We start from the raw sequence: 12,514 nt of genomic DNA on the forward strand, positions 1-12,514 counted from the left end.
GAAGCTGGGAGCAAAAATGAATGTTTGTGACACACAGGGGGTCCTGGGAGGGGACTCCCCTGGGGAAGGGGTGGCTCTGCCTTTGCTGAGGGCAGATATGCCATGTGCTGAGCGTGGTGCTGGGGCTGCAGGTGATGGCACCAAGGGGGCCTGAAGGCTACACTTGCAGCCAAGGTCCCAGCCCCACGTGCTGATCAATGCTTTGCTTCTGAATCTGGGCTTTGCAGCTGCAGCTTGGGGGTTTATTGGTTATATATAATTATAAAAAAAATGTGATTATGAGTTTTGCAGTACACCCTCAGCTGGGATCCATGTGTTGCTCACCCTTCGTGCCCATTTCTGTGATGAATATTCCAGGGCATCGTGGGGGAGCTGCTCAGAATTGCTCAGGCAAGCAGCAGCTGGGCTGAAAAATGCAGAATCTGGGTGTAAATTGCTCTGTCCTGGTTTGCAAGTGCAGCAACTCTGAAGTTCCCTGCTCAACAGAAGCAGGAAACAGCACAAGGTGCTGGGCATGAGCCCTCCTGGCTGGGCTGTGCTGGGCAGTTCAGGGTGAAGCTGCAGGTGACACAGCATCACACCCTGTGCTGCCAGTGGGTCCTGTCTCTAGAAACTCCTGAACCTCGAGTTCCCACCCTGATCCCTCTCCAAACCCAGCTCAGGAAGCAGATGGCACTGGCTTACTCTCCAGCTCATATTCTTTTCTTTATTTTTCTCATCGATGGTGAACTTTGTAAGGCACTGAAGTCTTTAACCATTAGCAGGCAATAAAAAGGGGCAGCAGAGTTGGATAACACCCACTAATCCCCTTCAGGATGAGCTGGAGAAGAAGAGCCACTGCAAAGCTCTGGAGCTTATTCTGGGATGAGTGCTTTGGAGGCTTTGAGAATTGCTTGGTGTTGGTATTTCATGAATAAATAACCCCCAGCGGTATTTGTCAGTGAATCTGCTTCATTAAGGAGACCTGGAACAAAGGGAGAGAGTGGAAAAGAGTGTTTTTGAGGGAATCCAGGCAAGTGCAGGTGGTGGGAGGTGGAATGGGGCTGTGTGAGGATGGGTGCCATGGTCTGCACCATGGGAGCTGAGTCAGGAGGGGAGCCCTGCAGTGCTGCACCAAGCTGGACATTTGTACCACAAGATGTTGATAAAAAAAATTGGGTTTTACTGATGCTGGGTGTGTGTTCAGAGGGTCCTGGCAGGGAGGGGAGTGTGTTTTATTTATAACTGTATAATTTGGTGCTGGTGTCTTTGGAAGAGCTGGAGAGATAAAGAAGTGTGTGTGTGTGTGTGTGTGTGTGTGTGTGTGTGTGTGTGTGTGTTCATAGATGTTCATGGGCTTGTGGAGAGGATCTGCCACCAGAAATTAGGTCATTCTCTCCAAAATGCCCTTTTTGACAAGACCTAGCTTTGGGTCAGTGATGGATTTCCCCATCCTCCCAGTGCACCAGGTGCTGAGCCCTGCCTGCTCTCTGGGGTTTTGGCATCTGGGTCCAGCCAGGGCCACCAGCAGCTTCCCTGGCTCTTTGATGTACTCGGGACACGGAGCCTGTCCTTCTGCATCCCACCCTGTCAGAACAGATCCGGGGCTTACTCACTGAAATCCAGCACAGAGAGATGGAGAACAAGAGCAGTTCTTTTGCAGGCAGCCTGTTACTGCAGGGCAAGTGATTCATGCGTCAGGGCTGGTCTAATCTGGCACCCGGGCGATGGTGGGGCTGGCTGTCCCCAGTGGGCTCCCTGCAGTGGTGGCCAGATGCTGCCATCTCTCCCCAAGTGTCCCCTGCCTTGTTGGCTCTGTCTTCTCTCCAGGGCTGGCTCTGGAATGTGAGAGCAGGAGCCCCATACAGTGGGCAGGGAAGGACAGGCAGGGGTCCCTGGCAGAGCTGTGTGGGTGGAAAGTGATCTGCTCCATGCCACGTGCCACTGCAGAAGGCAGGTAATTAATGATTGCTCTTCACTCCCAAAATTAAAAGGAGGCTTGCACCTTCCTGCACTGAGCCGGGCTCCTCCAGCCCCTCCAGAGGCAGATGAAAGTGAAGTTTACTCCCAGCTTGCTCTGAGCATCACGTCAGGCTCTCATGAGCAGCCATCCCTGTCAGGGCTCTGTGTTGAAGTGAAGCTTCTCTAATGGAACGATGGCCATGCAGAACCAATCCTGCCCTCACCCCGCTCCTCTCACAGGTGGCACTTGAACACTTCCCGGCCAGGTTAATATTTTAATATGCTTAATGGCTCATTCCAGCTCGCCAGCCCTTCCTGGGCTTTGGCAGGGGTCATCCATTATGCCAGGCTTTGGAGAGCGAGTTTCCCATTCCCATCCTCAGCCCTCCTGAGGGCAGGAGGTTGGTTTGTGCTTCCAAGTTTTAATTAAAGCATGACAAGCTGCCCTTGCCAGCCCCAGCCTGGTGCCATGTGGGATGAGCCAATGTCTCCTGACAGAATTCTGTCTCTCTGGAGCAATCCTGTGCAAAGACCCAGCCCCAGAATCTCCTTTCCACCACCCAAAGCAGCTGTAGCTCCTCACCTTCTCCTTCCAGGGATGTGGGTTGTTTGGTGGCTCAGTGGAAAAGCCAGGAGGGAGGATGGGAGCATGGTTCTCCTTGCTGTCCACCCACGATGAGAAACCCCCTGGGAGGACCAGATGGGACTGAGCTTTTGGGGTGGGTGGTGGAGGAGCTGTCACGGTTTGTTGGTTTTGGCTTTTTAAAAATAATTCTCCCTACATTAATAAACAGTGGGTTTAGTTAGTAAATAATATCCCCTTCCTCCCCCCATCTCTCCAGCAAAAATATGTGCCCTGATCTAATATATCCTGCCTTTCTCACTCCCTCATTTCAGAGGAGCTGCAGATCCTGGTGGGAGCAGAGTGCTAATAGAAAACGGCCTCTAAAGATATTTGAAACATGACCAAGAAAGGACAGAGGGAGATTCGTCTCCAAATATGCTGGAAAATCTCGGAGGTGGGCCAAGAATGGGAGAATATCAGGAGCTTGATTGCTACGAGTGAAAAGTTAATTGGGAAGCATTAATTGGGGTGAGAGCTGGCAGCACAGACATGAATTTGCTATGTGGGACACCACAGTGAACACGGAGCTGCCCCAGTGCTGAGATAACTCAGCCACCCCAGCCCATGGGGATGTGCCAATTTACTATTTCTCACTGCTTTTAATGGTGTTTTTCTAATTGAAAGTCCCAACTTTTGGAATCCTGTGATTACCTTGAAATCTCGAATATAAAAAATCATGAAGTCAATACTGCATAAGGCTTTATTTGGGTTTGGTCTCTGAGGAGTTTCTAGCCCTCAAGTTTGCAGGGAAAAGCTTAGTTATACTCTGTAGCAAATTTAGGGGAGGAAAATATTTAAAAAAAAAAGCACCCAAAACAGCTCAGCAATTGATTTATTTTTAAAATCTCATCATTTTGGTGCCAGTTGCATTATATTCTTTTTTAATGCCTGACTCATGATTTCTTGAGCGCTCGGTGTTGGCAGGGCTGTGTGCGTGAGTGTGACGGCGGCGTGTGAGCTCAGGGGCCCTCTGCTGATAGAGAATGCAGGGCTGCTTCCAGGCAGCACTGCCGTGGCCCTCCAGGGCTGATGAATATTCCTGTACTGCTGTTTCATTGCCAAGCAGATTGTTTTCACATTAAACCCCCCCAAAAGAGGGACAGCAGAGCTGGGCATTGGGTCATTGTGCTGATGGCAGAGCAGGAAAGAGGCTCAAGGAGAATGAACCATGCTGTGACTCCCAGCATTGTCTCGGGGGTACTGAGGTCACAGGGGTCAGGGTTAATTTGCAGCCTCCTGTGGGTAAAGATCTAATAAACAGCCTGTGGAGGTCAAGCCTGTCACTATCAGTGATTTCTCCTGTGACCTTCCTCTCTCTCTGATCACTTTGTCTCTCTTCCGTCAAGTGATGGGTTCTGTTGCCCAGGATGCATTGTGGGTATTGGTTAACATATAAACTGTGCTTTGAAGATGAAAAATATCTTGGAGATGCTTAAAGCTCTTGACAAGCATGTGTGTTCCTTTTGCAGGAATCCAGCAGAAGGCAAAGTGCCTGAATGCTTTGTCACAGGCAAAATCTGCTGTGTGTGCAGCTCCGAGAGGCAGGGCTGGGAGCTTCCCAAGGCTTCTCATGGCCTTGGAATTATTCCTGGGCGCTCATGTTTCTTGCTTGAGGGGTGTCACAGCACAGCAATGCCTGGGGCTGTGCCCATCATGGGCTGGAGCAGAGCAGCAGAGCTGTGCCTGCACCCATCCCTGCATTATCTGCTCCACATCCACATCCCAGCAAGCACAAAGCCAAGTTTCATGTGTCTTTCCAACTTTGGCAGTGTCCCTGGGGTGGATGTGGGTGATGGTGATGGACAGGGTGTGGATGCTCAGGGAGGCTTGGCCCAGCTGTGAAACATTCAGGAAGAATTTTATGGCTCTGGATTTGCTGTTGTCTAGTGCAGGGTTGGATTCACACCCAGCTCCAGGCTACTAATAAAGCATCTCCTCCTTGCTAGTTTGCATAAAACTGGTGGATAGTGTCTTTGAAACACCGTGACTGGTTGATTCTGTGAGGGATGCCAAAGTTATGCAGCAGATTTATTGTACAGCATAATCACAAACCCCTCGTTTCCTTGGGAAGCTTCCTTTGGCTCGGTGGCGCTAACCAGGGATTTTGCCAGAGCAGCTCTCTGTGGATTGCCCTGCCTGTGCCCGTGCTCTGCCAGCTCCCTGCCAGCCCTAACGGTGCCTTTTCTCTCCAAGGGAAGAAGCGATGCTGTCCACCTACTTCGAAACCATCAATGACTTGCTCTCCTCCTTCGGGCCCGTCCGCGACTGCTCCCGCAACAACGGCGGCTGCACCCGCAACTTCAAGTGCGTTTCGGACCGCAAGGTGGACTCCACGGGCTGTGTGGTAGGTGCTGGGGCTCTGGAGTACATGCTGGGGCTGTGGAGTGGGTACTGGGGCTGTGAGATACATGCTGGGGCTGTGGAGTGGGTGCTGGGGCTGTGGGGTGGTGCTGGGGCTGTAGGATAGTTGCTGGGGCTGTGGGGCGCACGTACTGGGGCTGTGGGGTGGGTGCTGGGGTTGTGGGATAGGAGCTATGGCTATGGGGTAGGTACTGGGGCTGTGGGCTAGCTGCTGGAGCTATGGGGTAGGTACTGGGGCTGTGGGGTGAGTACTGAGGCTGTAGGGTAGGTGTTGGGGCTCTAGTACTGGGGCTTTGAGGTGCATACTGGGGTTATGGGGTAGGTGCTGGAGCTGTGGGGTACATACTGAGGCTGTGGGGTAAGTACTGTGGCTGTGGGGTAAGTAATGGGGCTGTGGGGTTGGTACTGGAACTGTCGGGTCCTCAGGGCTGTCCTCTGGTTAGGGTACAAGCCAGAGGGAGATGTGACCTGTTCCTGCTTCCTGTGGCTGAGGGGATGTGTGTGCTGGAGGTGGACTTCCCCCAGTCCTGGCAAATCACAAATGCTTTAAAGACTCCAGGGAAGCAGCCCAGGTGCTCAGATGAGAAAAAGAAAAAAGAAAAAAAAATGATTTGGTCTGGTGGTCATTTTCCTGCTTGTCAAGAAGCAGGGGAGGAAAGCTGTCTTGCTTTTTCTCCTGCTTTGTGCTTCCCAGTGCAGGAGAAAGAAGCAGCATCCCCCCAGCATATCCACCTCTGGGCATCTCTGACACCCTGAGTCTTGATTTGTTTCTGAACATGTCTTACCAAACAATCCACTGAGTCCCAGGTTTTGCAGAGTCCAGAAGATCTTCTAGACCCTAGACATTAGTTTTGGGCAGAGGCTCTGAATCACAGAATCCTAGAAGAGTTTGAATTGGAAAGGACCTTAAAGGTCATCTTGTCCTAACCCCCGCCATGGGCAGGACACCTTCCACTGACCAGGTTACCCAGAGCCTGGTGCAGCCCAGCTGTGAGCAGTTCCAGGGAGGTGTTCCCAGCCACCGATGCCCAGAGGGATTTTGCTGTGCTTCCAGCTGGGAGCAGCAGAGCTCAGCACCTTGCCCAGCTCTAACCCGTCTCACCTTGACATCAAAGTCATCCTTCCCCTGCGTGAGCAGCCTGTGTGAATCCAGGATGACGTGCAGAGACACAGGACAGAGCCTTGGGAAGTGGGGCAGACCTGGAGCATCCCTTTGTGTGTGTTGTTGAAGCCCCTGCCTGCCAGGAAGCCGTGGTGACCCCCGAGGGGGTCCAGAGCTGTCATCCCCTCCACCAGCCCCTCAAGCACACATTCACTGCTCCTAAACCCCCGAAACCCCTCACATCACTGCAGGCAGGGCCTCCTCATCGCCTCCCTCCAGTCTCAGCAGAGACAGGAGGTAAGTGTCTCTTTATTTATTGAAGATGTTTGTACACTGCAGCTGGGAAAGGTCAGGCTGGAGCCGTGCTGTCCCGGGGGGGAGGCGTTTTCATTATCCCCTTCTCAGGTTGCTTGTTAAGGCCATTTAGCATGACAGTCTGATGTGTCACCAGCAGCCTGGTGCCATCTCCCCCTTGCCACTCCTCTCCCCTTCCTCCTTTTCCCATTGTAATTTTTTTTTCTTTTCCCCCTTTTCCAGGGAACAACTGCATTTCTAGTATTTTGGGGTGTTTTCCCCCCTTTTTAGGGTGCTATTTTGCTCTGAATGCCTACATCCTTGCCTGGGCATTATCAGAAGCAATCAGGGCTCTGATCACCTCATGCCTCTCTGGGAGGTGGTGCCTCTTTTTAAAGTCGGGATATATTAGGATAGAAATTGTCAATAAATTACAGAACTAGTGCTGGTATGTGGAGAGGCAGAAAAGGAAAACCGTGTCACTTGGGGAAAAGAGACCCCCAGCTTCTGTAATGCCTGACTGAGGCTGTGTGTAAGGAGAATGGACCATGTATGGTGGGGGGACAAGGGAGGAGCAGCAGGAGCATTCTCCTGGAGGGCACCCCCTCCCTGAGAGCTGTGGGTGAGAGGTGACACTTGGGGACCACAGCAACCCCCATGCTACACATCACACCAGGCTCCTGGGGCCGTGCATCCCACAGGGACAGGAGACAGTCTCTCTCTCCCCCCTGTGCTCTTCACCCCTTTTTCTCCCCACTGCAGGAGCATGAGGCTGTTCTGTCCCTCTCCACAGCTCCCAATCTTGGGGTGAAGCTCCCCAGTCCCAGCCTGAGGACAGCAGAGCTGAGCAGCCCAGGGGGAGTGTGGGGACAGCCACTGCATCCCAGCCCTTGTCTCCCTGCTTCCCTTTGGACTGACACCAGCCCATGCTGCCTCCCAGCTCTCCCAGCCCTGTACAATGTTTTATTCTCATCACCTGCTGTCGGTCCCTGGCAAAGGAGGGGTGTGAGGAGAGATGTGGAAGGAACTGTCCCCATGTTTCTGACAGTGCTCCACGGCCATTGTCCAGGGAAAAGCCTGATGGCTGGGCTGGCAGCACTGCCCCCAGCCCTGGGTGGTGCTCATGGTGCAGAGTGGGACCAGAGGGGCTGCGAGTGGAGTCTCAGAGCTCACAAAGGCTCGGTTTGAGACATTCTGGTACTTTCTTTGCCCATGCCTGTGCTGCCCCTCCTCATCCCACTCCTGCTCCTGGAGCCTGCTGGGTGTGAGCTGGGCTTCCAAGAAGGGACTGGGTCATGTGCTGCAAATTTTCAGGGATGTCAGTTAGTTTTGAAGCTGAACTGCTGTGAACTCAATTTGCCAATTTGGTAAGTGCTATGGGCAATATCGGGATGTAATTTAATTAAGCTATCCCCTTTTTATAGAGTTCAGGGAGCATTTGCCTACTAATTTTAGCACTAGGTTTGCTCCAGCTTTACTCTGAACACAGATTCACAAATCATGACATGTTGTTAATCTCTACCAGTCAACAGTTTATTAATTTGCTGAGGACCACAGAAGTATATAATCAGTGGTTCATCAATCAAGGCTAAATCCAACAAATGTTCCAGGCAGGTACTGAGCGTAAAATATACATGCAGCCTTGTAAGCAATTAATACAGCACAGAGCTGGAGCCGAGTGGCTCAACCGGGGAGCAGCACAAATCTCAAAGATTCTTATTCCTTTTGTGTATAATCATCATCTGTTACCAGTTCCTTCATGCCCTTAATACGGCTTCCAGTAATTCTGCGAGGACTGGGATGCATTTATCTCTGGGTTTTTAGTGGCGTGGGCTCTGCCATTACCTAATTGTTTGGTCTTAAAAGTCTCGGTTAAAAAGTCGAGGGCGGATTGCTCGCAGCTCGTGCTGGAGCCTGGCTGATGATGGGGAGGAGAGAGGGCATCATTTTGCTCAGTTAAAATCCTTCTTTGTAGGCATCACCTGAAGATCCTAAAGCCTCTCCAGCAGGGTTCCCACCCACAGGGGTGGCAGCTCCCCACCTGCCATCCTCCACTTCCCATGGGATCCCTTTCCCCCCCCATCCCATGGTTTTCTGTTAGTTTTGTGTGTACCCAGCAGATGGCATGAGTGCATAAAGGGTTTCTGCAGTTCTTTTCTTATCGGAGGCCTTTTTTAATTCAGGTGATTTTAAGAATTATCAGCTGCAACCTTGCCAAAGACCTTGGCATCACTATCTGGAGCCTTGTGTTTGAGCCCTAACATAAGCAAACAGCCCCCAAGCTCTAGAAAACCTGTTTCCATGCTGCTTTTTCTTGCTGCACTCTAGAACTGCTGATGGATCTGGTCAAGCTGTGGGAATTTCCCAAGAAAACAAAAGCCCAGTGAATCTCTCTGAACCCAGTGACTCTGCACGTTGAGTCCTGTGTGTGTTTCCTACCATCTTGTAGGGATCACAGCAAACCAGAAGAAAGTGTGCAAGAGGAATAATTCTGACTATATCCTATAAATGATATATTACTGATCTTTTCTGCTGGCACTGTGGTAGCTGCACAGCCTGGAGGGAGGATGCTGAAGGAGGGAAAATGCTTAACCCTCATGTGTTGGTGATTCATAATTTGAGATGAAAACCTGTGAATTGGCCCTGAGAGACTGAAGGAAACACCTGCATTATGGCTTAAATTCAGGTTTTCCCAGCTGTCTCTCAGATTGGCTTTGCTCCCTGGTGCCAGTCCTCTCACCCACCTGAGGAGAAGGGGGGTTGCTTCCATGTACTGCCCTGTGACCAGGTGTGCTTTTGAGCCTAGAAAGGCAGGATTGCAGCCTTATTGAAAATAAGAGGGGTGAGGGTTTTTTTTTGTTTGTTTGTTTTTTGTTGTTTTTTTTTTTTTTCTCTCAAAGGAATGGGAGCTTTGGTCTTAGCACATGAGTTGGGCAAGGAGGTGCTCTGTTCTCTTCCAGTGCATGTTGGCATCCTCAGCATCACTGCAGGAGGAGGCAGCAGCAGGTCCAGGTGTCTGAGCCCCATGGTGCCTCCCAGGATGGGGTCTCCTCTCTGTGAGGACCACCTGGAGAACAGAAGGGCATGAGCTGCCTCAGTGGGGGTGAGGAAGGCAGCTCGGGGTCCTGGGCCAAGAATTACCAGAATTAGTCCCTTGTTTGTTTAAGGTGTGAGAGCCTGACTGCAGTAGTGGGGCAGGTGCTGTGGGCTGGTGGTTCTGCAGCAGCTGTGTGCCTGCAGAGCTTGGTGAGTTAGTTCCTTAAGTCACCTCAGAGTGCTACAGAGCCAAGGATGTTGCAGGTGGATGTGGAAGGGCTAAAGGAGGGCTGTGCTCCAGGAGCCATCCCACCTTGGGAGAGTGTTGGCAAGAGCTGGGAGAGCCTTGCCCAGCCTGGGCGCTGGGTGCTGCTGTTCTGTACAGACATGAAACCCTGCTCATCCTCACAGGCTCAGGTGCCTCTGGCACAGATCTATTTCTAGTCTGAGCAAGAAAACAGTGCTGTTAGCCTACAAGAATGACCTGAGCTGCTCCTCTCTGTGATGGCGGGGTCAGCCCATCACAAAGCAGGGAATTTGGCTCAGCAGGATGCAGGAGGGAGAACATCTACCAGAGAGTCACTTAATGAAGTTGTGGCCTGTGGTGACACTGGTGTGGTGTTGGTCCCAGCCTCTTTAGACACAGAAGGAAGAGAAATTTGGCATGGTCAACACAGGCATATAAGCCTTAGCACAGTTTGTTTGGGGCTAATCCTTCCCTTGCTCTCTCCCACCTCAGAATGATGGGCTGTTCCTCACTGCTGCAGAATGTGGCAGAGAAATGGCTTAATTTAGGAGTGTAACCATTTTGGGGAGAAATGGGATTAGAAATGAAGAAGCAGAGCAGTGGCTACTGCTTTCCTCTCCTCCTTCCAGCACAAGTGTCATGGTTTTGCATGGGAGACATTTAAGGAAGCCACTCAGAGGTGGCTTAGGGACCATGGAGAGATGCTTTGAAATTATGTGGGTGATGCTGAGAACTTTTTCTCCTGAGGGGAAATGGGGTGATTGGGAGTTTCAGCCCAAACCAAAATGCTGTGCAGAAATGCCTTACATACATGAAAACTCCAAAATACTTTGGTTCAAAACATTTCCTGTCTATAAAGGAGAGGGAAATGTTTCATTCCACCATTATCATCTGGAGCTTTGTTTTATATTGCCTTATCCCAGTGTACAGCCTGAAATAAAAACAAAATTAGGTGATGGAAACCAAAACATTTCAACCTTGTCAAAATTAAATGCTCTCCTAATTTCCCAATGAGTTTTAAGATGTAATTGATGGAATCCCACAAAGCACTTAAGCTTCATCAAATCTGCATTTTTCTGACAGACAATTGTTCATTGAAAAATAAAAACTTACCCATCCCTGCCTTGAGAGGCACCTAGCTAATTATGGGAGAGATGCACACACCAGGGGGGGAGATGAGGAAACCAGTCTCTCCTAATCCCTTTAAAGTCTCGCTGGCTCCCTGGAGCAGGAGCTGACTCCTTTTGTACATTGTGGTTGGAAGCAGAAGCCCCCTGAGCTCAACAGCAAGCCCCCCTCCAAAGAACCTGTGGTTTTGGATTTTATCTCATTAATCCAGGTAAATACCTGTGCTGAAAATGGGATTTGAGGAGGAAAGAGGAGGAGGTTGTTGGGGTCAGGGCTGGTGGTGGATGGGAGCAAACCATCCACCTGCCTGTGCTTTCAGAGGGGGTTTGCACTTCATGGGCAAGGGGTGGCTGGTTTAAAAGCAAGGGGAATAGCTCAGGAAGCACCAAGATGAGCTGGAGGTCTCTGCCTGCACAGGGAAGGAGTGGTTTGGATGATAAAAGCCCTGTTTTCTCCAGTAGTGGCTTCTTCAGCAGCGTTCCTTGATGGCTTGGCCAGTGCCCCTCTGCTCCTCACCAGACTGGGATGCTTCATGTGCTGTGATCACAGCTGGCTTGGGGCTTTGGGATTGGTTTGGGATATAGGATTTGGTCTGTAGTGTTGTGGCTGGGCTGCACCCTGATGGGTGAGTCAGGTGGGGCAGGGGTTGAATTTCTGTTTCTCTGAAGGTTTCTGGAGGTGCCAGCTTCTGCTGTGGCTGGGAATGCCCTGACAGGCAGGAGATACCAGCACACCCCAAAATGGGCTGTTGGTGACTTCTGGAAGGGAAGCAGATTTCCTTGTTCCAGGAACACTTCTTCCTGTGTGCAAGGCATCCCACCAGCTGCTTGAAACAAATCCCTCCCTCTTGGATCTGAGGTGCACACAGACATGGAGTGACTTGCCTGGGAGGGTTCACTGGAGTGGTGGCCAGAGGTGAGGAGATGCTGCCTCATCTCCCCCATGGATCCCCCATCCCACTTTCACAGAGGGACCAGGCTGAGAAGCACAAGCAGCATGCTCTTGGGAGCCTGCGAGACAGATGGGTTTGATTTTCTAAGGCTAAAATAATGATTGATGATCTTTAAAGGGAAAAGGAAGCAAGGGAAAAGGAAGGGAGGGGGAGAAAGAGTGGGAATATAATGACTGTTATTTCAGAAAATGGTTGTAATGCTCTCCTCTGGGAAGGATTTTCCCCCCTCAGCAGGGTGTCAGGAAGGGCTCTGCCACAGCTGGGGTTGGTGGGGACACCCCTGCCCTGAGGGGGCTCTGGAGAGCCTTTTAGCAACCAGCATTTTGGCCCTGTTTTATCAAAATATTAGTAGAGGAGGGATAAATCTCACACACAGAGACTGAGCTGCATACAGCCAGGCTCTGTCCTGCTGCTGCTGAGGAGTTTTGCTCACCAGGGGCCTTTTGAGTCAAGAAAACTAGGCAGAATAAGCTAGAATTGTCCATATATATATATATATATATGGACACAGAGGGGCTTAGTGCATTTGTATCATTTCTGAGCTCAAACAAGCAAATAAACACATGCCAGTGCATAGACAGGAGCTCATTAAAATGCTGGCACTTGCTTGCACCTTAGCAGTGTCTCGAATTAATGTTTTTGTCTCCCACTGAGGAGGTTCCTCGGTGAGGACTCTGCACAAAGGGGGGTCATTAGGGCCTTTGGAAATGGTCCTCGGTGCTCTGTGGCACTGAGCCACCAGCTGATTGTGCTGCCTCGGGCCAGCAGTGCTAGAGATGCAGCCTGGGGTCCTGGTCTCACTTCTGGAGGTGTCCAGGCATGAGAATG

At 51.0% G+C, this 12,514-nt stretch overlaps 1 protein-coding gene across 1 annotated transcript in view; it reads left to right on the forward strand.

The window, feature by feature from the left end:
• Positions 1-12,514, forward strand: part of ASTN2 (astrotactin 2) — a 320,575-nt gene that overhangs the window by 165,126 nt on the left and 142,935 nt on the right. Inside the window, exon 11 of the mRNA XM_053961860.1 lies at positions 4,760-4,910. Within this exon, the coding sequence (XP_053817835.1) occupies positions 4,760-4,910 (151 nt within the window). The remainder of the gene's footprint in view (positions 1-4,759; positions 4,911-12,514) is intronic.

The sequence above is a fragment of the Vidua chalybeata genome, chromosome 21 (genome assembly GCF_026979565.1).
Source record: "Vidua chalybeata isolate OUT-0048 chromosome 21, bVidCha1 merged haplotype, whole genome shotgun sequence".
In the NCBI taxonomy this organism is placed as follows: domain Eukaryota; kingdom Metazoa; phylum Chordata; class Aves; order Passeriformes; family Viduidae; genus Vidua; species Vidua chalybeata.